This window comes from Papio anubis, chromosome 2, assembly GCF_008728515.1.
Source record: "Papio anubis isolate 15944 chromosome 2, Panubis1.0, whole genome shotgun sequence".
In the NCBI taxonomy this organism is placed as follows: domain Eukaryota; kingdom Metazoa; phylum Chordata; class Mammalia; order Primates; family Cercopithecidae; genus Papio; species Papio anubis.
The window spans coordinates 179,235,780-179,262,153 of record NC_044977.1 but is presented as its reverse complement, the minus strand read 5'-3'; the positions used below and the strand labels follow the sequence as shown (position 1 = coordinate 179,262,153).

At 40.5% G+C, this 26,374-nt stretch overlaps 1 protein-coding gene across 2 annotated transcripts in view; it reads left to right on the top strand.

Annotated features, from left to right (window-relative positions):
* The window catches only part of SUSD5 (sushi domain containing 5), a 69,282-nt gene that overhangs the window by 19,350 nt on the left and 23,558 nt on the right, over positions 1-26,374 (top strand). For both annotated transcript variants that reach the window (XM_003895232.4, XM_031663792.1), the window contains one exon: positions 23,339-23,527. In XM_003895232.4, coding sequence (XP_003895281.2) covers positions 23,339-23,527 — 189 coding nt within the window. The remainder of the gene's footprint in view (positions 1-23,338; positions 23,528-26,374) is intronic.

Genomic DNA, 26,374 nt, shown 5'->3' with positions numbered 1-26,374 from the left:
CACAGACATTCAGTCTATGGCAGAGTGACAGCTATGACATGAAAAATCTTCTAAGACATATTATGCAGGTCTCAGAATATGTATAGTATAATCCAATTTATTCTTTAAAAAACTTATTTTTGTGTATATGTGTAAACGTGTGTGTGTGTGTGTGTGTGTGTGTGTGAAATTTCCCCCCAAGAAAAAAAGACATCTGAAGGAGAAACACCCTAGAAAGGGAGTAGCAGTGAGACTGAAGGGAGATGTTTATAGTTCATGCTCTATATTTTGTATATTTTGATTTTTTTTAATAGTGCACATGCATTATTGCATTTCTTATGTAGCTTTGAAATATCTCCCTTCTATGTGTCTGTTCTTAGCCTGTCTTTTATCTTTTACGTGGGTGTTCTTGAGGCCAGGGTCTGTGCTTAGAACAGGGCCTTCTTCAATATTTTGGGTGTGCCATGTTCACACTCCTGTGTCTGCTGACTCCAGTGTCCCAGCAGTGGGTAAAATATGGGTGATTCTTCCTAACTCTCTTTCCCCCAAGTAAAAGGTTTCCTCTGCAGTGCACCACATCTCTTGTGGATTTTCCAGTCCTCCGGCCCTGTTGTGGGTCTAGGAGATGAGACCAGGCTGCATAGCCATGTCAGACAGCAGGCAGGAAAGAGCTTGGTGTGTTTGAGAAAACCGTGAGCCTAGATGGTTTCAGGTGAGAGAGAACGGTCCAAGACCGGGCTGAACAGGTTGGGATAAGAGCTGGATATGCAGGGGTGAGAATATTGGATTGAATTTTTAGGAGAAACAGGAAACCATTGTAGAACCGGTTCTCAGCTAGGATGCATGTTTTGAACATTTTCTGAAAATCGTTGTGGCTGCTAGTGGTGCAGTCCAGTAGATCAGGAACCCCCAAACTTGTCCTTTATGCAAATTCCTCCAAGCCCCATGTTTATGACAAGAAAGTGAATCAGAGCTAAACCAAGGTGTTCTCAAAGGAAACACCTGGAACACAATAGGTTAGAACCATGGGCTCTATACCCAGAATACCTGGGCTTGAATCTTGGTTCTACCATTTACTTGCCTTGGGAATAGTATTAGAACCCATGCCATAGAGTTGTCAAGAGGACAGAATAGGATAATACAAGTGAGCCACTTAGCCTAGTGCATAGCACAAAGTAACACCTCAATAAGTATGAGCTATGACTGTGATTAGTATCTAGCACCACATAACTCTAACAACATAAAGTGATACTTATAGTACAGTTTATTCACCTTGATGTTATACTGTTTTCAATAAATCAACCCATAATTTCTTTCAAAATAATTCAGCGAAGTTTAATATGCATATATATATATTTATAATGCATACAGCTAATATGCATACAACCAAGTAATTCCATGCCTGGGTATTGATCCAAGAGAAGTATATGACCACACAAAAATGCGTACACAAATGTTCATAGCAATTTTATCATAAAAGCCCAAAGCGGGAAGTGACTCAAATGTTCATCAACTGATGAATGGATCAAAATATGTGGTATATCTATACCATGGATTAGTATTTGGAAATGAAAAGAATGAAATATTAATACGTGCAAAAACATGGATGAAGCTCTATAACATTAAGCTAAATGAAAAAAGTCAAACACGAAATATACATACTATATTATTCCATTTGAATGAAATTCTAGAAAAGGTAAAACTACCAGTGAGAGAAAGTAGCTTAATAGTTGCTTGGGGTAGTATGGAGTAGGGGAGGGTGTCTAGGGCCAAAGGCAAGTAGAATATGGTTTATGAGAATTGTTCTATACCTTGATTGTGGTGGTGGTGGTGGTTATACAATTGGATACATTTAGCAAAATTGACTAAGCTGTACAGTTAAAACTGATGAATTTTATTTATATAAATAATACCTTAAAACACACAAAAAACGAGAAAAAAAATTATTGAGCAGCTTTACAGTTATATAACTCCAAAATTGTATTTTTTCAGTGTTCCCACAAATGTTGTCTCATTTAATCAGCGAGGCAATACTGTAGGCAGGATGTTATCATTCTCTCTATTCAGATGAGGAAACTGAAGAACAGAGAGATTTGGTGCTTTGTCTCAAGTGACACAGCTCCTGGGAGATGCAGATGAGACCTCTCACCCACGCACCTTCCTATTCCTGTCCCCACCCATCCCAATCCTGTGCAGCAAGTCTCAAGATCCAGCTAAACCTGATGCAAACATCTCCACCACTTTTTTTTGACCCTGAGGCTGCAGCTCTAACTGTGGGCTTTGCTTCAGATTCTCAACCTCAGGAGGAAAATAGTAATAGCTAACACCTGCTATAGTACCCAGTGTTCACTCATTTAATCCTCACAACAACACTGCAGGAATTTACTATTATCCAAATTTTACAGATGAGTAACTGAGGCACAACAAAGTTAAGTAATTTATCCAAAGTAAGCAGGGGAGCAAGGACTCAAACCCAGACTCTATAGGCTTTTTGTTTTCTGAGATGCTCCTTTCTTCTTACTCTTGAATATCTTACCTTCACAGACACTGCTGTTTGGGCCGGGATGGATGATGCTTATATTAGGGTGCCCTGCCTTCCAATTTGCTCAGTATTGTTCTTTCTTGTGCTGGTAATTATTAACCAGGGTGCTACTCATTTTCAAAAGTGTCCTTATATGGGTGATAAACTATACGGTCAGCCTACCCTGTTGGCTTAGAAGAAAACTTTCCCAGGGAGCCCTGCTTACCAAAAGTAGAGCGTGTGAGAATGGTAGCGTAGTTACATGTGGATCTGTGCTTTCCCCTGCTCTCTACAGAAGTTCTTTTTTGTTACAACGAAGATATCCTTACAGATCCAGAGACGCAGCCATTGTCTGTGTTAGGGCAAGGGGAACCTTTGTCTGTGTCAGGGAAAGGAGAACCTTCCAGCAAATCACCATTGCAAATTAAACTGATTCTTTGCTGCATTCATGGACCAGAGCCCAACCCCGAGAATCCGTCAGTAATCCTCTGTGTTCCCAATTCTACTGGCTTCTTCTCACCTTGAAGCAAGCCTCCATCACTGACCATTATTGCTCTGTCAATAGTGGGCAAATACAGGTTCATATCTGGTTTTATCTTTTTATGAGCATTTTCTTTTTCCCCTTTTCATGGCCCCGGGTGGCATTCAATTCCAATTTAGCCATGGTGTGGTTGGCTTTATTTGGTTTAAGGACAATGGGTATTCAATTACCATCATTACTTGAAGATCTATTCAGGGCCATTCAAAAGACCATCAGTCTCCAACTATTTAGATGGGAAGTGGAGCTTGTTTTTATTCAGGACCTTATTAAGTTCCAGGCATGTGGTAGGCACTGGGAAAGGCATACGTTCATTTAATTCTAGTAACAACCCTATGAGATAAATGTCATTAGCTCCATTTTTACAGTTATAATAGATTTTTCTATTATAAATATGAATATGTGGTCATTTTAGTGGAAAGTATAAAGAAAATTAAGGTCTCTCATAATCAGTCTTCCCTAATATAAGTATTTTAGCATCAGTCTTTTGTGTTCCGGACATGGTTTATTTAGTTTACTAAATTGGGATTATATGAACAACATAAAAGATTGCATTCTGTTTATTTCTCATTTATATAGATATAGATTTATATCTCCCCATGACATTGAATATGCTTCAAAGGGTGACTCTTAATGGCTATAATAATCCATTATATGAATGTACTATAAATTAAACATTCCCTGTTATTAGACGTTTTGGTAATTCCATGGATTTCACTGTAATAAATACCACAATTGAACATCTTCATGCATGTATCTTTTTACTCATCTTCAATTACTTCAGGCTCTTTTTTTAGTTTCAATTTATCTAGAACTGTGAGCCAGCAATTACATTAAGACCTTGTCTATTGTGCACTGCCTCAGACCTTGTCAATTACCTGCACAACAGCCATTCCCTCCCCCATCCCCAAGCAATTTCTCCCCTCCCCAAGAGAGCTGGTTGTTAATATTTAATATTTATCAGCACATCACTGATCAATTGGGGACTAAGCAAGCAGAGAAGAATTATAGGACAAGTGAAAGGAGTTTGCATTTCAGAAAGGAGGGAATTATTTTAAGGACTCAGAACAGATAAAACCACTTGCAGCTGTTTAGAAAGTGATTATTTATTGGTTTGTTTGTTTGTTTGTTTGTTTTGAGACAGAGTCTCACTCTGTCCCCCAGGCTGGAGTGCAGTGGCACAGTCTTGGGTCACTGCAACCTCCGCCTCCTGGGTTCAAGCGATTCCCCTGCCTTAGCCTCCCGGGTAGCTAGGACTACAGGTGCGCACCACCAGGCCCAGCTAATTTTTAAATTTTTAGTAGAGACAGGGTTTTGCCATGTTGGCCAGACTGGTCTTGAATTTGTGACCTCAGGTGATCCACCCACCTCGGCCTCCCTAAGTGCTGGGATTACAGACGTGAGCCACCGTGCCCAGCTGAAAGTGACTATTTATTCTTGCCTCTGAGCTAAACAAAGAAAGTGATTATTTATTCATAATCCATATTTTCATCAAATATGAATTATTTAATTTATTAGATAATTATATTATTTATTTTTTATTATATTAAATAAATTAAATTTATTTAATTTAATTATTTAATTACTAATATATAATTCATATTTCCGTATCCCTTTAGCTACCATTCCATCTCTCTCCTCCCTTTCATAGCCCTCAAAATCCTCTGCACTCACGGTCTCCATTATCTCACCTTCCATCATTCATTCTTCCATCCACTGCCTTCTGGTTTCCGCCTTATCACCTAAGTGGAACTACTGTCACCAAGGCTACTGGTAGTTTCTCTGTGGCTAAATATCATGGCCGTTTCTCAGCCTGCCCTTTGCTTATTGTTTCTGAAGTTTTAAGTACTTGACCACACACTTCCTTGAAATATGTTCTGCCTTGTCTTGCTCCAGGTTTTCTTTGTATATGTCTGGCTACAGTGATGTCCTTTGTGAACTCTTCTTTCTCTGCTGACTTCCTCTGGGCTCTGACCTGGTCCTCATCTCCCCTTGTAACCAACCAACCAGTGGGTTCCTCTTGCCTGCTGCTCAGAAAAAGCCAATTTGTCAAGACAGAGGAAATGCAATAGAGAAAGAGTTTAATACCCGTAGAGCCAGCTAAATGGGAGACCAGAGTTTTATTATTACTCAAATCAGCCTCCGAAAATTCAGAGGCTAGGATTTTTAAAAGATAATTTGACGGGTAGGGGGCAGGCAAGAGAATGAGAAGTGTGGGTTGATTGGGTCAGGGATGGAATCATAGGGAGTTGAAGCTGTCCTCTTGCTCTGTCAGTTCCTGGGTTGGTGCCACAAGACCAGATGAGCCAGTTTAGTGGTCTGGGTGGCACCAGCTGGTCCATCAGAATACAGAGTCTGAGAAATATCTCAAACACCAATCTTAGGTTTTACAATACTGATATTATTCATAGGAGCAATGGGGGAGGATAGGAACCTTGAGGCCTCTGACCACATGTCTCCTGGGCCATAATTTCTAATCTTGTGGCTACTTTGTTAGTTTTGCAAAGGCAGTCTGGTCCCCAGGCAAGTGGCAGGGGTGGGGGTGGGGGGTTGTTTCAGGGAGGGGCTGTTACCGTTTTTGTTTCAACGTTACACTATAAATCCTTCGCAGTTAGTTTGGCCTATACCCAGCAGTGAACAAGGGCAGTTTGTAGGTTAGAAGCAAGATGGAGTCGGTTAGATCAGATTTCTTTCACTGTCATAATTTTCCTATGGCAGATTTTTCTCATTGTCATAATTTTTGCAAAGGTGGTTTCACCCTCATCTCCCCTCACTCGCTCAACACTTCAAAGGCTTCAGTTTCATCTAAATGCCCATTAATTTCAAATCATTTCTCAAGCCTAATCTCCTCCCCAGACCCCTGAATTCCATATATGCAGCTACTTATGGACATTGCTCGTGGCCCATCAAAATCCACGAGTCCCAAACTTATACTCATATCCCTCAGCTTCCTATGCCCTGATCCTCGTCTCACCCCTAACACGTTTCAGTTAAATGTTTTGTAAAAACTTCCCTTCTCAGTATCTCCCAGATCCACCTAGTTCCTGCCCTCTGCACCTCATTTGGCTCCTGTGCTGCTATCCTGGACAGCTCAAATGGCTTCCTCACTGGTCCTCCAGTCTCCAGGCATGTTTCCTCAATGCATCCTCTACACTGCAAATAGTGTTTCTATACCGCCAAGGGGATCATGTTATTTTCTGTGTTAAACTCCTTAATGGTTCCTTGTTCTCCTCTGGACGAATTCCAGACTTTTTACCTAGCTTGTGAGGCCCTTCATGAACTCATGCCTGCCTCCCTGCAGCTTCATCACTTGCAACTCCCCCATTGCTTGCTTCAGTCTTATCAACTTATTGCCATTATTTCAATGATGTAAGAGGCTCAGATAGCAAAAGAGGTTGTTTGGCACTGAGACACAGACAGACAGTACTTCAATGCAAAAGACTGGAAACACCAAAATAGACCCAATATACATAAGTATATGGTAAGAATAGTGAAACTTCAAGATAGTGGGAAAAGGGTGGACAGATTATTTGATAGTACTAGGCTAATTGGTTATGAATATGGGAAAATAAGGCAATGGATTATTAGGTGTTTTTTTTCTTTTTTTTCTTTTTGACAGAGTCTCGCTCTGTCACCCAGGTTGGAGTGCATTGGTGTAATTTTGGCCCATCGCAACCTTCACCTTCTGGGTTCAAGTGATTCTCATGGCTCAGCCTCCCAAGTAGCTGGGACTACAGGCATGCACCACCACATCTGGCTAATTTTTTATGTTTTTAGTAGAGACGGAGTTTCGCCATGTTGGTCAGGCTGATCTTGAACTCCTGACCTCAGGTGATCCACCTGCCTTGGCCTCCCAAAGTGCTGGGATTACAGGCATGAGTCACCGCACCTAGCCTGGGTTATTATATAGATATATGTAGATATCTTACTAGATTGAAAGGAAAAGATAAAGACCACAATAGAGAAGTATTTTGAAGCAATACGATTGGTCAATAAATATTCAACTCTCTTGCCAATCAAAGATATGTGCATTAGGCCGGGCAGGGTGGCTCACGCCTGTAATCCCAGCACTTTGGGAGGCCAAGGTGGGCAGATCATTTGAGGCCAGGAGTTCAAAACCAGCCTGAGCACCATGGTGAAATCCCCATCTCTACTAAAAACACACACACACAAAAAAAGAAAAAAAAATAGCTGGGTGTGGTGGCGCATGCCTGTAGTCCTAGGTACTCAGGAGGCTGAGGCAGGAGAATTGCTTGAACCCGGGACATGGAGGTTGCAGTAAGCTGAGATAAGGCCACTGTACTCCAGTCCAGGCGATAGAGCAAGGCTCTGTCTCAAAAAAAAAAAAAAAAAAAAATGCGCATTAATATGAGAAATCACTTTGTCAGCCTGTAAAATTGTCAGAGTTTACAAAGAATGATAGCACTCAGTGTTCTGAAAGGAAACGGGCAAACTTATATGCCACTTGTAGGCATATACATTCTTTTGGTTTTTTAGAGACAGGATCTTACTCTGTCACCGAGGATAGAATACAGTGGTTTGATCAAAGCTCACTACAGCTCCTGGACTCAACAGATCCTCCCACCTCAGCTGCCTCAGTAGCTAGGACTACAGGCACACACCACCGTGCCTGGCTATTTTTTATTTTTTAGTTGAGATGGGATCTTGCTATATTGCCCAAACTGCTCTCAAAACTCCTGGCCTGAAGCAATCCTGCTGCCTGAGCCTCCCAAAGTGCTGGGATTACAGGAGTGAGCCACTGCACCCAGCCAGCCTGAGTGTAAATTCTTAAACACTCATATTCAGCTTGGCAGAACCTATCAGAAGCTTAAAAACTACATATTCCCTTTCATCCATCAATAGTACTTTGAGTATTTTATTCTAAGGATATTAGCATGGCTAGTACTGTAGGGGAAGGAAGCTTTTCCTACGCTGTGAGGGCTCAGTAACTGAGTCTATGAACATTGACAACAGACAGATCAATAGGAAGAAAAAAGGTGTACTGATTTATTATATGCACAGGGCATCACAGGAAAGAAAAGTGAATACCCAAAACCCAGTAAGATTTAGGAGCTTATATACACTCTATGAAGAGGGTGGAGAGGGTACATAATAAGCTCTATGAAGAAGGTATATAAGCTCCTAAATCTTACTGGATTTTGGGTATTCACAGTGCAGTCTGATGGACCAGGGGTGGGGGAATGTAGACAATTTAGGGGAGATTAAATGATTTTGGGGAGAGATGAATGAGCCCTCAGAAAAGTAGGTGTAACAAAGTCTGTCTAGGTCCTCCGCTGTGATAGGAGTAAATCTTCTCTGGTTAATGAAATTCCTGGGGAGGGGATTAATGACAGCTGTGTTCCTTTTGAAGGATCTGTCATTAGGCAGAAAAGGGAAGCCCAGGGAAAGCCTCTGCCTGTGTCTTCTATCCCCCACGTGCCCTCGGTTTGAAGTAATCAGCTTGCCAAACAGAGTTGCATATTTTTGGGTGGCATTTCCTGAACTCCCTCAGTATAAAGGTATGTTACAATGTTCATTATTTAGTAAGGAAGAAATGGAAACAGAGTTAGTGTCCCACCATAGGGGACCCATTATGGTAAATCCATACAAATGGAATAATATGTAGTCATTTACAATAAAATTTTAAAATACAAATATTTGTTGATAAGGGGAAGATTTCACAATATCATGTTAAATTAACAAGCTACAAACCAAAATGGTTATATCGTATTATAGCGTAATGCTGTGTGTATGTATTTGTGTGTATGTGTGTAAAACTGAAAGAGTAAAAACCATGTTAGAAGTATATCCCTGGAACAAAACTGATCTTCGCCAGCATTAAGAAGAAGGCAGAAGGGGCAGACTTGATAGCTTATCTCAAAAAAACTACTAACAAGTACTAATTGGCCATTGCTTATTTATTACAAAACAGAAACGTCTTACGAATTTTTTATGCGTACCATAATTTAATAAATCTCATATACCAGAATATGAGTGACTGATGAATATTTTTGTTGGGCAGTCCTGATTTAACTAAGACTGGCTGTGGTTAAATGAGTATGTTCAGTTTTTTGAATTTGAATAGTAATTCCAATCCAGTAAATGCTATCACTATTCCACTTTTAAAATATGATTGTACTTCACTAGTAATGGTCAACTTTTCACAAAGATGGTGAATGTCATCTTAAAATCTAATGGAGATTGGTTTTACATATAGATTTATATAACTGGTTATGTGAATATGTTTAAATATTGGGGAAATTCCTTCATTGTCTCAGAACCAAGCAAGACTCACTTGTGTTTTGTATTCATTTGCATCTTAAAGGCAAGGGCTGAAGATAAAGTAGCAATGTATACTTTATATTTTTGGTCTTAACTATGCCAATCTAATTAGAATTCCCTGTATCTAAAATGGTTCTTTTTACTTATTGAAAGGCATTTTAATGTGATTTATATGTAATATCAAATAAAGAACATGTAACACTTCTCAAAACAAAAACAGTGGTTGTCATTGATGAGGCTAAAGGAAAAATTTAATTTTTTTTCCCAAAGCTTTCTTCTCCCATTGAGATATTTTAAAGCAAATCCAGGGCATTATATCATTTCATTCTAGAATTTTTTTTTTTTTTTTTTTTTTTTGAGGAGTCTCGCTCTGTCACCCAGGCTGGAGTGCAGTAGCATGACTTCAGCTCACTGCAACCTCCGCCTCCCTGGTTCAAGTGATTCTCCTCCCCCAGTCCCTGAGTAGCTGGGACTACAGGCATGTGCTGCCACATCTGCCTAATTTTTGTTTTTTTAGTAGACACTGGGTTTCACCATATTGGTCAGGCTGGTCTTGAACTCCTGACCTCGTGATCCACCCACCTCGGCCTCCCAAAGTGCTGAGATTACAGGTGTGAGCCACAGCGCCCAGCCGGCTAGAAGATTTTTTAAACAAGTTTTTAGGAGGAGAAACTCAAGGAGTAGTATCATGTAGATTTCCATGTGTTAGTAATTGATTTAGAGGTATTGATTGATTGACACAGGGTTTATTTGCATATGAACTTGCCTACATCTTGCAAATACTATATTGCTTCCCTGGTAGAATCCCTACAAGTTGGAAATCACTATCTTAAGTTATGAAGTATCCCTTGGGAGAGGTAGTGAATAATTTTCAACCACTTATACCTCATGCTGAATAAATTACAGATTTTTCTAAGGGGAGGTACTTTTTAAATTAACTTAGTTCATTAAGGTATAATTTACATCAGCAAAATGCACAGATCTAAAGCTGACAAGTTTTGACAAATGTATACACCTGTGTAATCAACACCCAATCATGATATAGAACATTTCCTTCACCCCAGAAAGTTCCCTGGAGCCCTTTTCCAATAATCTTCTGCCCCTCCCTACTCCAGCAGAGCCAGAGGCCCATCTCTATTCTGATTCTTATCACCATATATAGGTTTTGCCTGTTTTTGAGGATAGGTTTTTGATCTAGAGCAGCCGTTCTCCAAGGGTGGTCCTTGTACCAGCAGTCTCAACATTACCTAGGAACTTTCAAGAAATACAAATTTTGGGGCCTCAGCTGCAGTCGGAAACTCAAAACGAAGTCCAGATGTATTTTTACAAACCTTCCAGGTGATTCTGACGCATGTTCATCTTTGAGAACCTCTGATGTAGAGGAATGTAAGAACTAACTATTCTTGGGTAGGACAATGCTGGTTGTGTGTTGTGGAGTGGGTGGGAGGGAGCTAGCAGGGGGCCCTAAAGACACATAGGTTAGGTAACACCAAAAGGAAGGAGGAAAGATCAAGCATTTGTTTCAGAATTTTTACATTTTTGGCTTGCAAAGTAATAATTGAGTTTTGCAGGCTCTTCTTTAAAATTTCAAAGGTCAAGATGAAAGTCAACAATTTCTCAGAATAAAAGCATCAACTTTCATATGAGTTCTAAACTCTGTGGAAACACTGGTTATCAGAAGCTCTGACTGGCAGGCAAATGTGCCCTTTTAAATTGAAAAATGAGTGAAATAAATGTGCTTATGAATAAACATTTGTTTGATAGATGAAATCTGGTATAAAATCTTCTTTTCCTGGAAGGAAAAATAATAGATATATCTCTTGATGTTGAAATGGTTGAAACCCAGGTCTTAAATCTGTGTTCACAAACCACAATTTCTATCTACAGAATAATCGAGAAACAACATTAAGACTTAGTACACTTACGAAATGTAAGTTTCCCTAGAGAGGAGAAGAGGATCCAGGTATATAGCCGGCTGTTTTCCATAGCTCCCTTGTGAGATTCAAGATGGGAAGATTAGTGAAAGGAACTAATTCAAGTTGCACTTGGATATGAGTGGTGTTTCTGGCATGCGCTTGGTTGTGTTAACGCATAGCACTGTTGTGCTGGAGCTTCCGAATCACACCAGCTCAGAAGTGTGTTTCCTGTCTTGAATGTTTGCAGGAAATCCAGAAACATATGGTATATGTACCTAGACTCTCAGCAGCATTATTACGGTTTTCCTGAGCCACATTCTAGCCTGTATCGTTTTGAACATTAATTCTGAAGGAGAAGATCTCATGAGTCTGGTGGGATCTGAGTTTAGCCTGAAGTCCCTCCTTCTCTACTTCCAACACAGTTTCCCTGTGTTCCTTAGGTAGATTTATGTGAGACTGAAAGTATTAATCAGTCCTTTCATAGTGTTTGCTGAAAAGCCTTCCAGTAGATCCTGGTAAGAAAACAGTGGGGCATCCAGCGTGAGTCATGGGCAGCTGAGGAAGGTGGAAAGTCCAAGCCTTTTGCCTTTGAGATACCAGCTGGAAGGTGGTCTAGCCTGACATAACTGAGGTGGATGACTTTGGTTCATTCTTCACCTACATGATTTTCCTCTACTCACCCTGTGGAGGGTACATCTGAATTTGTGGCAAGGGTTTCAGATGACTGCCTGTCCTGACTGGCCATATAGGTGAAATAAGCACTTGATCTCCTAGGCTCCTTGACTCAGAGAGCCAAGGTAGTTTTGGTCAAAATATGTCACTCTGTGCTGTCTTCCTGAAGTACAGCCACACACTTCATTCAAAATCTCTCTCATTTGAAAGGATATGTATAGCAATAAGTGTCTTTAAGAAAGTGCTGACGGGGTGTGGTGGGTCACACCTGTAATCCCAGGACTTTGGGAGGCCGACGCGGACAGATCATGAGGTCAAGAGATCAAGACCATCCTGGCCAACATGGTGAAACCCCGTCTCTACTAAAAATACAAAAATTAGCTGGGCATGGTGGCAGGAGAATCACTTGAACCCAGGAGGCGGAGGTTACAGTGAGCAAAGATCATGCCACTGCACTCCATCCAGCCTGGCGACAGAATGAGACTCCGTCTCAAAAAAAAAAAAAAAAAAAGAAAGAAAGTGCTACCAAACTACAAGCTGTGAGGCCAGTCAGGGTGGCTTAAAGCACAAGTCGCATTTTTTAATTTTCATCATTTCTCAGTCTATCTTCTTTTAAGCAACATGCTTCTTAGGTAACTTGACTGCGTATGGACTAAAGGAAAACAATCTGTAAAATTAGAAGAGGAAATTTGAATTTGAATTTTTTTTTAATTGTGACATTACTTTGATGCAGAGTTCTTCTTCTAGAGGTTTATTCTAAAGAAATAAGATAGGTACAAAAATGTGCATGTGAGACTGTTCATTGAAGCATTGTTTATAATCGTGAAAAATTGGAATCAACGTAAATATCTAATGATTAAATAATGTGTGCTACCAAAGGTTGAAGTAGATTATAGTATTAATGTGGAAAGAAATGTAGTATTAAAAAAAAAAAAAAAGACTTCTGGTTTCTGGCCCAGCATGTCAAGAGCTTAGAAGTTACTGCTCCATCATAATAAGTAAAAAACTAAACAACTGACACATCCATAGCTCTTCTTAGATCCATCAGCAAAGTGAGGTCACAGGGCAAACTGCTGTCCCTAGAATTGGAGACACAAGTGAAAACAGATAATCACAAGTTACCTAAGCAGAACAATCGGAAGAAACCAATGCCAGGGTAGGAAAACTTAAACTGTTTAATTGATGAATTGCTGGAAGCTCAGGGTAGACAAGTTTGTGAGTTAAAAACTCCAGGGGGACCCAGTCATCAAGGGGCCCCCATGCTTTTGAAAGTTTTACCTCCAGGAGCTCTATGAGGTCCTTACAGAAAATATCAGAGGAAAATCTCGTGCTTTCAACAAAGAGAGAGGAAAAATAACCATTTTAAAATACCCCAGAATATTCTGTTCTTAACAAGGCCTGTGGTCAGGAACGAAATATTTTTTCAGAGCCTAACCTACTGCGGGGAGGGAAATTCCCAACTCCAGCTCCCTGTAGCCATCCTCTCTCACCTAGATGGGAGGGGAAAAAATGAGAAGCACTGATGAAGTTCACAGTCCTGGGGCACAGGCTCACAAAAGACCAAGACCTAGTCACAGGACTCTAGAACACTTCCTCTCCCCTCCACACCTTCCCACCACATTCCCAGAGACCTGTTTACCACAGTTGCTTTTGCTCAGAACATCATGTCCGCTTTTCAACAAAACTTACAAGGCATTCTAAAAGACAAAAGATACAGTTTGAAGAGACTGAAAACAAGCATCAGAACTAGACTCAGATATGGCAGGGACGTTGAATTTATCAGACCAGGAATTTAAAAATGCTACGGTGACTATGCTCAGGGCATTAATGGGAGAATTGGATGACATACAAGAACAGATGGGTAATAGAAACAGAGAGGTGGCAATTCTAAGAAAGAATCAAAAAGAAATATGAGGAAATCAAGAGCACTATAACAGAAATGAAGACTTCCTTTGATGGGCTCATCAGTAGACTGGACACAGCTGAGGAGATAATCTCTGGTTGAAGATATGGCAATAGAAACTTCCAAAAACTGAAAAACAAAGAGAAATAAAAGACAAAAAAAGAGAATAGAATATTCAAGAACTATGGGATACTAAAAAATTATAACATACACATAATGGAAGTATCAGAAGGAGAAAGAAGGAAGGAACAGAAGCAATATTTGAAACCATAATGACTAAGAACTTCCTCAAATTAACATCAGACAACCAACCACATATCCGGGGAACTCAGAGAACACCAAGTAGGATAAATACCCAAAAAACTATACCTTGGCATATCATTAAAAAACACAAAACAATTAAAGATAAATTTAAAATCTTGAAAGAATCTAGAGGAAAAAAAACTACCTTATCTACAGAGGAGCGAAAGTAAGAATTATTTGCAATTTCTCCTCTGAAACCATGCAAGAAAGAAGAGAGTGTAAGGCCAGGCGTGGTGGCTCAAGCCTTTAATCCTAGCACTTTGGGAGGCTGAGGTGGGCAGATCACCTGGGGCAAGAGTTCGAGACCAGCCTGGCCAACATGGTGAAACGCCATCTCTACTAAAAATACAAAAAAAATTACCTGGGTGTGGTGACGCATGCCTGTAGTCCCAGCTACTCAGGAGACTGATGCAGGAGAATTGCTTGAACCCGGGAGGTGGAGGTTGCAATGAGCTGAGATCATGCCCCTGCACTCCAGCCTAGGAGACAGAGCGAGACTCCATCTCCAAAAAAAAAAAAAGGGTAGTAAAATATTTAAAGTGTTAAGAGGAAGAAAGAAAACCCCACCAACCTAAAATTCTATGCCCTAAGAAATCGTCCTTCAAAAGTGAAAGAGAAATAAAGACTTTCTCAAACAAAAAATGAGAGAATTTGTTGCCAGTAGACCTGTCTTGCAAGAAATGTTAAAAGAAGTTCTTTAGGAAGCAGGGAAGTTATATAGGTCAGAAACTCAGACCTATGTAAATAAAGGAAGAACATCAGAGAATAAATAAGTGAAGGTAAAGTAAAAACTTATTTTTTTATATTCTTAATGATCAGAGAGATAATAGCAGCAATTCAGTAGTGAACTGAATGACATCAATGATACGGGGACAGGTGGGAGGAATTAGGCATATTTTGTTATTATAAGGTACTTGCACTACCTGTGAAGTGTAGTATAGTGTTATTTGAAAGTGAAGTTGGACTTGCAAATGTATGTTGCAACCACCAGGGCAACAACTAAAAAAGATAAAAAATAAAAAATAAAAAGGTATAATTGATATGCTAAGAAAGGAAAGAAAATGGAATTATATAAAATGCTCAATTAAAACCATAAAAGACTTAAAAACCAGAAGACAAAAATAGAAACAGAAAATAGGGTAACAGATAGAAAACAATAACAATTATAGTGGTTATCCAATTATATCAATGATGACTTTAAACATCAATGGTCTAGATACACTAATTAAAAGACAGGTATTATAACGGTGCATTAAAAAACAAGACCCAACTATATGTTGTCTATAAGAAACCCACTATAAGTATAAAGACACATATAGATAAAAAGTAAAGGGGGTTGGGCACGGTGGCTCACGCCTGTAATCCCAGCACTTTGGGAGGCCAAGGCAGGTGGATCACGAGGTCAGGAGATCGAGACCATTCTGGCTAACACGGTGAAATCCCATCTCTACTAAAAAAAAAGTACAAAAAATTAGCCAAGCATGGTGGCGGGCACCTGTAGTCCCAGCTACTCAGGAGACTGAGGCAGGAGAATGGTGTGAACCCAGGAGGCGGAGCTTGCAGTGAGCCAAGATCATGCCACTGCACTCCAGCCTGGGCGACAGAGCGAGACTCCTTCTCAAAAAAAAAAAAAGGAAAGGGATGGAGAAAGATATACCATGCTAACACTAATCAAAGTAAAGTGGGAGTAGCTATACTAGTTTTAGACAGAGCAGACTTTAGATCAAGAAAAGTTATCAGGGATAAAGAGAAGAATTACGTAATGGTAAAAAGGGCAATATTCTGAGAAGACATAACCATCTTTAATGTATATGTGCCTAACAACAGGATACCAAAATACATGAGGAAAAACTGATAGAACTACAAGGAGAAATAGATGAATCCACTGTTGTAGTTGGAGATTTAAACACACTTCTGTCAGAAATGGACAGATCTGGCAGGCAGATCAGCAATCACATAGTTGAACTTGACAGCCCCATTAGTTAAGTAGATATAATTGACATATTTAGACCACTTCATCCAACGACAGCTGATTACACGTTCTTCTCAGGCTCACATGAAACATTTGCTATGATCGACCACATCCTGAGCCATAAAACACAAATTAACAAATTTTAAAGAATAGGAATATGACATCTGCTCTCAGACCACGGTGGAATTAAGGTAGAGAACAATAACCGAACAATAGCTGGAAAATCCCAAAGTCCTTGGAGATTGAACAACACATTTTTAAATAATGCGTGGGTCAAAGAAGATATCTCAAGAGAATTTTAAAATATTTTTAACCACATGAGAATGAAAATACTTTTCAAAAGTTGTGAGAAGCAGTGCTTAGAGGCAAACTTATAGCAGTGAATACATATATTAGAAAAAAAGAAAAATCTAAAATCAGTAATCTTAGCCTCCGCTTTAGAAAACTCAAAAAAGAAGAGCAAGTTATATCTAAATTAAACAAAAGAAAAAAATACAGTATTCATTGCCTAACAGCAGGGATACATTCTGAGAAATGCATTGTAGATGATTTTGTCATTGTGTGAACATCATAGAGTGCACTTACACAAACCTAGACAGTATAGCCTACTATGCACCTAGGCAATGGTACAGCCTATTGTTCCTTGGCTATAAACCTGTACAGTGTGTTACTGTACTGAATACTGTAGGCAGTTGTAACACAATAGTAGGTATTTGTGTATCTAAACAGAAAATGTACAGTAAAAATACAGTATAAAAGGTAAAACAAACAAAAAAAATGGGCCAGGCACAGTAACTCATGCCTGTGATCCCAGCACTCTGGGAAGCCGAGAGGGGAGGATCATTTGAGCCCAAGAGTCTGAGACCAGCCTGGGCAACATAAGGAGATCCCGTCTTTCCAACGGGGGAAAAAATATCTAGGCAGGGTGGCATATGCTCTTGGTCTCAGCTACACAGGAGGATTGCTTGAGAGTCTAAGAGTTCAGGGCTGCAGTAAGACACGATCATGTCACTGCATTCCAGCCTGGGCAACAGACTGAGATTTTATCTCAAGTCTCCCCACCCCCAAAACAAAAACCAAACAAATGCAAGAAAAAAAAAAAGATGAAAATGATACATCTATATGGGGCACTTACCACGCATGGCGCTTGCAGCACTGGATGTTGCCATGGGTGAGTCAGTGAATGAATGGTCAGTGCGTGTGAAGGCCTAGGACATTACTGTATACTACTGCAGACTTTATAAACGCTGTACACTTAGACTACACTAAATTTATGAAAATATTTTTTCATCAGTAATAAATTAGCTTTAGTTTGCTGTAACTTTTTTACTTTATAATTTTTAATTTTTTAAAACGACTTTTTTGTAATAACAGAGCTTAAAACAAAAGCACATTGTACAATTGTACAAACATATTTTCTTTATATCCTTAGTCTATAAGATTTTTATTTTTTAAATTTATGATTATTATTATGATTATTATTTTTATTATTTACTGGGTGTGCTGGCTCATGCCTGCAACCCCAGGACTTTGGGAGGCCTGAGGCAGGAGGATCTCCTGAGGCCAGGAGTTAAAGAACAACCTGGGCAACATAGTAAGACCCCATGTCTACAAAAAGAAAAAATTTTTTTTGAGGCAAAGTCTCACTCCATCACTGAGGCAACCTCAGCTCATTGCAACCTCTGCCTCCTGGGTTCAAGCTATTCTCCTGCCTCAGCCTCCTGAGTAAGTAAGATTACAGGCGTGCACCACCACGCCCGGATAATTTTTTTTGTATTTTTAGTATAAAAAGTTATTTTAGGGTTTCACCATGTTGGCCAGGCTGGTCTTTGACTCCTGACCTTAAGTGATCCATCTGCTTTGGCCTCCCAAAGTGTTGAGATTACAGGTGTGAGCCACTGCGCCTGGCCGAAAAGAATTTTTTTAATTAGTTGGGCACAGTTGCATGTGCCTGTAGTCCCAGGTACTCAGGAAACTGGGGCAAGAGGATCACTTGAGCCCAGGAGTTCAAGGTTACAGTGAGCCGTGATCATGCCACTGCACTCCAACCTGAGTGACAGAGCAAGACCATGTCTCAAAAAAAATTTTTTTTAACTTTTTAAACTTTATTGTTAAAAACTAAGACACAAACATGCACATTAGCCTAGGCTTACACAGGGTTAGGATCACCATCATCACTGTTTGACACCTTCACATCTTGTCCCAGTAGAAAGTCTTCAGGGGCAGTAACACACATGGAGCTGTCATCTCCTATTATAACAATGCCTTCTCTGCAATATCTCTTGAAGGACCTGCCTGAGGCTGCTTTAGTTAACTTTTTAGAAATAAGTAGTAGTACACTCTAAAATAATGACTAAAGTATAGAATAGTAAATATGTAAACCAGTAACATAGTCATTTAGTATCATTATTATTTTGTACTGTACATAATTTTATGTGCTATCTTTTATACAGTTGGCAGTGCAATAGGTTTGTTTACACTAGCATCACCACAAACACATAAATAATACATTGCTCTATGGTTTTACAATGGCTACATCATTAGGTGTTAAAAATTTTTCGGCTCCATTGTAATCTTACGAGACTACCCTCATATATTCAGTTCCTCCTTGACCAAAATGTCGTTATGTGGCGCATGACTGTAATAAAAATTAGAGTAGAAATCAGTAAAATTACAAACATAAAATCAATAAAATCAATGGAACAAAAAGTTGGTTTTTTGAAAGCATAACCGTTTTGAAACTGATAAGCCTCTAGCCAGACTATGAGAGAAGATGCAAATTACTAATATTGAAAATGAAACCCCAAAGGAAGCTGTAAAACCTAGAAATATTATTCTAACCTTCTCCCACCTTTCTGTGTAGCACCTAGCCAGAAAGAAATAACTTGACCTACCTTGTTTGGTAATAGGTCATAAGACCTATTTTCCAGAGGAGTTCTGCCTGTATCTCGGAGAAAAGAATGCTACACAGAGAGGCCAACAAGAAGCCCAACAAACAAACCTGGCTGGGTTTCCCCCTTTAGTATATTACCATTTGATCATACACCTTTTGTCCAATCGCATTTCTACACAGCTGTCCATTCTTCATTGAATCTAAACATAAAAATCAGTTTTCCCTGGTTCTTTGGGTATTTATTTCTGAAGGCTCAGAGGTCACATAAAACTTTGATTAAACAATTGGTTATGCTTTTTAAAAAAAATTAGAGGGGACATCATTACAGATCCTATGGACATTAAGAGGAAAGTAAAGGAGTATTATGAACAACTCTATGCCCACAAATTTGATAACCTAGATTAAATCGTCCATTACAGAGAAGAAATGGACAATCTGAACAGGCCTATAGCTATTAAATAAATAAATTAAATCAATAACTAATCACCTTCCAAAGAAAGCACCAAGCCCAGAGGGTTCACTAGTGGATTCTGCCAAACATTTAAGGCAGAAATTATGCCAATTCTCTACAATCTTTTCCAGAAGTTAGCAGAAGAAATACTTTCTAAACCGTTCTATGAGGCTAGTATTACCCTGACACCAAAACCAAAGACATTACAAAAAAAACTACAGACCGGGCCAGGCATAGTGGCTCACACCTGTAATCCCAGCACTTTGGGAGGCTGAGGCAGGCAAGTCACGAGATCGAGACCATCGTGGCTAACACGGTGAAACCCTGTCTCCACTAAAAATACAAAACCTAGCCGGGTGTGATGGCAGGCGCCAGTAGTCCCAGCTACTTGGGAGGCTGAGGCAGAGAAATGGCGTGAACCCGGGAGCTGGAGCTTGGAGTGAGTTGAGATCGTGCCACTGCACTCCAGCCTAGGTGACAGAGGAGACTCTATCTCAAAAAAAAACCAAACAAAAAAACAAACTACAGACCAATGTATCTCACGAACATAGATGCAAATATCTTCAACAAAATATTAGCAAATAAAATTCAACAATGTACACAAAGATGTGTACACCAAAACCAAGTGGTATTTATCCCAGGTGTGCAAGGCTAGTCTTCAAAATTAATATGGTCCATCACATCAAGAGGCTATGGAAGAAAAATGACATAATTATATTGATAGATGCAGAAAAAGCATTTGACAAAATCCAACACCTATTCATGATAAAAACTCCTAACAAATCAGGAATAGAGGGGAACTTCTTCAACTCAATAGAGAACATCTAAAAACAAAAACAAAAAGAAAAACAAAAAAAACTACAGCTAAAATCATGATTAAGGGTGAGAAATTTGAGGCTTTCTTGCTAAGATCAGAAACAAGGCAAGCTGTCTCTTTTCACCACTGCTTTTCAGCATTGTACTGGGAATCCTAGCTCATACAATAAAACAAGAAAAGAAAATATAGATTGCAAAGGAACAACTGAAACTGTATTTGTCTGCAGATAACATGATTGTCTATATAGAAAATCTGAAAGAATCAACAAAAAAAACCTGGAACTAATAAGGAGTTATAGTAACAAACCTGCACATTCTGCACATGTATTCCAGAACTTAAAGTATAATTTTTTTTAAAAAAAAAGCAATTATAGCAGGATTGCAGGATACAAGGTTAATATACAAAAGTTAATCACTTTCCTGTGGACCAGCAATTAAATAGTGAAATTTTAAATTAAAAACACATTACCGGTTGGGTGCAGTGGCTCATGCCTATAATCCCAAGACTTTAGGAGGCCAAGGTGGGAGGATCACTTAAACCCAGGAAGTCAAGGCTGCACAGAGAGCCATGATCGCACCACTGCACTCTAGCCTGGGCGACAGAGTGAGACCCTATCTCAAAAAATCAAAAAAGTCAAAAACACCACGTTACCGTTTATATTAGCACCCCAAGAAAAAATGAAATTCTTAGGTGTAAATCTAACAAATTATGTCCAAGATCTATATATCTAGATGAAGAAAACTGTAAAACGCTGATGAAATATATCAAAGAAGAACTAAATAAATGGAGAAATAGTCTATGTTCATGGATTGTGAAATGTCCGTTTTTCCCAACTTGATCTATAGATTGATACATCCCAATAAAAATCCCAGCAAGTTACTTTTATGGATATTAACCCATTTACGCCTCGTGTTCCATTGTTGGAATGCTAAGCTTGTGGCAGTTATTTATATCCTACTGCCCCAGGTCATTGCCAAGGTCTGATTTTTCACACAAAAAAATTTGCAACCTCTGGCATAAACGGGTTAACAAACAAAGTCTGTAGTTTATGTGGAGAGGTAATAGACCCAGAATAACCAACTAAATATTGAAGAAGAAAAACAAAGTCAAAGGGCTGAACCTGTTGGACTTGAAGACGTCTATAAAGCTACAGCAATCAAGATAGTGTGTTATTGGTAAAAGAGCTGAGAAATATCAAGGGATCAGAGTAGAGAGCCCAGAAATAGACCCACCTAAATACAATTGATTGATCTTTGACTAAGGAGAAAAGGCAATATAATGAAGCAAAGATAGTCTCTTTTACATAACTGCTGGAACAATTGGACATCCACATACAAAAACCATTACCTAGACACAGACCTTACACCCTTCACAAAAATTAACTCGAGAGGGACCATAGACCTAAATGTAAAACCCAAAACTGTAAGACGGCTAGAAGTTATCATAGGAGAAAACCTAAATGACCTTGGGTATGGCAATGGCTTCTTAGACTAAAGGCAAGATGCATGAAAGAAACAGTTGATAAGCTGGGATTCGTTACAAGTTAAAACTTCTGGTCTGTAAAAGACAATGTCTAGAGAATAAGATGGGTCACAGACTTGGGAAAATATTTGCAATCCAGAACACAAACCAACAAATGCTAGCAAGGATGTGGAGCAACAGGAACACTCATTCATTGCTGGCGGGAATGCAAAATGGTACAGCCATTTTGGAAGACAGTTTGACAGTTCTTACAAAACTAAACATACTCTTCCCATACAATCCAGCAGTCATGCTCTTTGGTATTTACCCAAATGAACCAGAAACTAACGTTCACACAAAAACCTGTAAATAGATGTGTATAGCAGCTTTATTCATAGTTGCCAAAACTCGGAAGCAACCAAGATGTACTTCAGTAGGTGAATAGATAAATAAACTGTGATACTTCCAGATAATGGAATATATTCAGTGCTAAAAAGAAATGAGCTCTCAAGCCATAAGAAGACATGGGGGAGCTTTCATTGCATGTTACTAAGTTGTAGAAGCCAATCTGAAAAGGCTGCATACTATGATGCCAACTATGTGAATTCTGGAAAAGGCAAACTACGGAGACAGCAAAAGGATCAACTGTTGCAATCTTTAGGGAGGAGGAAGGTATAAATAAGCAGAGCACAGAGGACTTTGGGGCAGTGAAACTATTCTGTATGGTACAATAATGGTGGACACGTGTCATCGTGCATTTGTCAAAGCCCATAGAATGTACAACACCAAGGTTACCATAACCACTCAAGGTTATGGTAACCTTGAGGTAAATTATGGACTTTGGGTGATAATGAGGTATCAGTGGAGTTTCATCAGTTGTCACAAATGGACCACGCTGGTGCAGAATGCTAATAGTGGGAGAAGTTGTGTGCGTGGAAGGGTCGGGGGTATGGGGAGCTCTCTGTACTGTCTGCTCAGCTTTGATGTGAACCTAAAAAATAGTTTATCAACTTTTTTAAAGCAGGGTACTCAGTAATGCATATGATATAAATCCCATTTATGTTTAAAAAACAGAAATATGTATGTATTTATATATGTGTGTGTATATATATATTTGTATATACAGGGTGTGTGAGTGTGTGCATGCGTGTATGTCACTTTTATATTTACCAAACTGATGACGTTGTTGCCGTTGGTGTTGAGGTTGTGAGCAGGGTGGTGGGGGGAAGGTACCCTCTGCTGTGCTCTGTAGTCTGTACCATTTAGCCTTTGTCAGAGTTCCTATTCACTTATCAAAATATGGCAAAAGGGAGCTTGCGGCTAGGTATGTATCTCCAGACACTCCTTTCAAGGAGACATCAGAAGGTAACGTTGTTTGGCAGCTTACAAATGCAAAGTTGTAGCACTTTCTGTCGCATTTATTCATGCAACAATTATTTTTGAGTGCCTCTTCTATTCCAGGCATTCTGCCAGGCCTTGGAGTTGCCAGGGTGACCAAGAAACAGCCCCTGTGATCACAGTTGAGGGTGCGGTGGGCGGCAGGGGAGAGCTGTGTTTTAAGTCTGTTTTCTCACAGGCTGAAAAAGTTCCGCACAGTTTGGAAAAGCTGACTGTGATTCCTTCTCCTCAGAGAAGCCGTGTGGAGACCCGCCTTCCTTCCCACACACCATCCTGCAGGGCCGCACCGGCTTGGAGATGGGGGATGAACTGCTGTACGTGTGCGCCCCAGGCCACATCACGGGCCACCGGGAGACCGCCTTCACCTTGCTATGTAACAGCTGTGGGGAGTGGTACGGCCTGGTGCAGGCCTGCGGGAAAGGTAAGCAGCCCAGGGATGGGCCACCTTCGCGTACCCACACAGTGCTGGCAGAGGGCTCCGCGGCTGCTGGCTGCATGCCGTGGGCTCTTCTCCACCAAGGTGCCTTTGAAAAGAGGCTTTCAGACCTTTCTGCTGAGCTCTGGACCTAGCAACATCTCCACTTGGGGATTCCTGTAGCATTTCAAATGTGCAACTGAGCTCTTCATCTTCCGTGCTGGGAGTAAAGGGTTAACAAGTTAAAATCCCCGCTTCTTCTCTAAGTACACAGTTGACCTTGAGGTAACTTTGTAGTTTATTTCCCTGGAAATCTGGTCAAGATGGAACATCAGCTGTGGTACAAAGCAGCCTTTTTCTGGGGAAAATGACCCCCAGTTGGTAAACTGGGCTGGGAAGACTATAATGAACACATGTTAGGAAGCCCAGCTCTGTGCCGCTCTGAGGGTGGTGAATCTTGTATCTGAGCATGGCCTGTGTGGGGACCCTGAGAACTATTCTGTGGGTTGTTGCAAGACATTTGAACTCTCATGGGGCATGGGACTTCCAAGCATCATCGATCCATACCACACATATGAGTTCTGATCCACCTGAGCAATCTTGGGAGGAAGGCCGGGGTGGTGAGGGGTGGAGCAAGGAGACGAACTCCAGGACAGCTGTATGGAACTGCTGCAGGGGCTCTTCCCACGGATGAAACTTGCTTGCTGTTTCCCGGCGGCCTTGCTCTGCTCCCTGGCCTGGAGCCTTCTGAATGCCAGGTGTGACCTGTGGAGTCTGAATAGTTAGTTGAAACTAAAAAGAGTCCTAGTGGACAGAGTCCCCCAAACCGGATCTGATTTCCGCAGATGTCCCCATTCCATCAACATCACATTTCTAGGAGTCCTAGTTTACTGCAGCCTCCTTAACCCCTGCTGCCCAGCCCCTGGGGAATTTTTCCAGCAGCAGAAATCACTGTGTCCAGCCACACCCAGTCCTGGCCTCCCCACCCCCACAGGGACACAGCAGCCAGCAGGCGGCTGGGACAGCCCCATGGCTGACCTGGCTTGTGACTCCTATACCTTGGACCTCATGCCAGACCCTGAATTGTTCCCTGATCTCACAGTGCTCCTCTCACTCCAAGACTTTTTCAAGAACCCCCGCCCTGGCCTCCCATGACATCCAGGTAACAAGCGGAGGCTGGTCCTGCGGAGGGAAATAACTCCAGCACCATGATGTTACTGAACTGATAGGACAGTTTGTCCCTGGAATGTCCTGCAGATCCCATGAGGGAACTCAGATGAGACCTAGGGCGCTGTCACGACTGTGAGAGTCATTCACGTTGTTGCCTGAAGCTGTGGTTTCACTGCTGCTATAGTCTTCACTGGTATTTACTATCCACAATGTGAATACACCACTATTTATTTATTCAGTCAGCTGTTGGTGGACATTTTGCGGCTGTCACAAACTATGTTGCTATAATTGTCCTCAGCCTCCTTTGGTTCCCATGTGAACACATTTCAGTTGGTTCCTAGCGGTAGAATTGATGCCCATGGAGTATGTGTGTGTTCAGCTGCAGCTGATGCTGCCAAAGTGTTCTCTAAAGTATTTGACCAGTCTGCTTTCCCATCAGCTGTGTCTGAGAGTCCTTGTCGTTTAGCACCTCATCAGCTTTAGGACTGCCAGTCTGGTGATGGCTCTGTGGTGACTTGTAGTTGTAATATTCATTTCTCTAATAATAGTGAGGTCAAGCATTTATCACATGTTAATAGGGCATTAGAATTTATTTGTGTAAAATGTCCAGGTGCTTTTCCCATTTTTCTAATTGATTTGAATTTGATGATTTACATATTATAGAATTTTTTACATGAAATATTCATAATTAATGTGTTGCAAGTATTTTCTCTCATTCTGTGGCTTATCTTTTCACACTTGCACTGTCTTTTAATGAGTTGGTTTTGTTGTTTTCTATTTCACTACTTTTCAAATTCTTTGCGGACTCTTTTTTTTTTTTTTTTTGAGACGGAGTTTCGCTCTGTCGCCCAGGCTGGAGTGCAGTGACCCGATCTCGGCTCACTGCAAGCTCCGCCTCCCGGGTTCACACCATTCTGCCTCAGCCTCCCGAGTAGCTGGGACTACAGGCACCCACCACCTCACCCGGCTAGTTTTTTGTATTTTTAGTAGAGACAGGGTTTCACCATGTTAGCCAGGATGGTCTCGATCTCCTGACCTCGTGATCTACCTGCCTCGGCCTCCCAAAGTGCTGGGATTACAGGTGTGAGCCACGGCGCCCGGCCTCTTTGTGGACTCTTACCCATTTTTTCTAGTCATTCGCTGATTAATACTTTAGTAAAATGCAATAAAAATTAATTAATATAAAATAAAATAGATTCCAAATATAAACGCAATTTTTGTTGAATTAAATAGACATACCATTCCCCTGTCAAATTGTTGCAAAAGTTTTTAAAAACTTTCTGGGTGTTTCTACTTGCCTTGTTGCATACCTAATAACAAGTTACAGACTGGGACAAGTGCTGAAAGCACAATTTGAGCAATCTTCTAGAACTTTCCTCATCTTTCTTCTGTTGCTGTTGCTGTTGCTTTGTGCCAGGCGGGAGCTACTTGCCAATTCTGATCATTCACCTGCCCAAGAAAATCAAGCATAAGCACCAAGCTTCCTGTTTGTCCAACATGTCGCCTTGAAGCAGGCCCATACCCACCCTGAGTTGTTAATGTTCCGATGAGGTGCTGAAGTTGCACCATCTCATGAGCCACACCCACAGCCAAATGGATTGTTTGCTCGCTCTAGTCGAATGAGCACTAAATGCGGGTTGTGTGGATCCAAAATGATTATTCCCACTGCAATGCAGTTGTTAA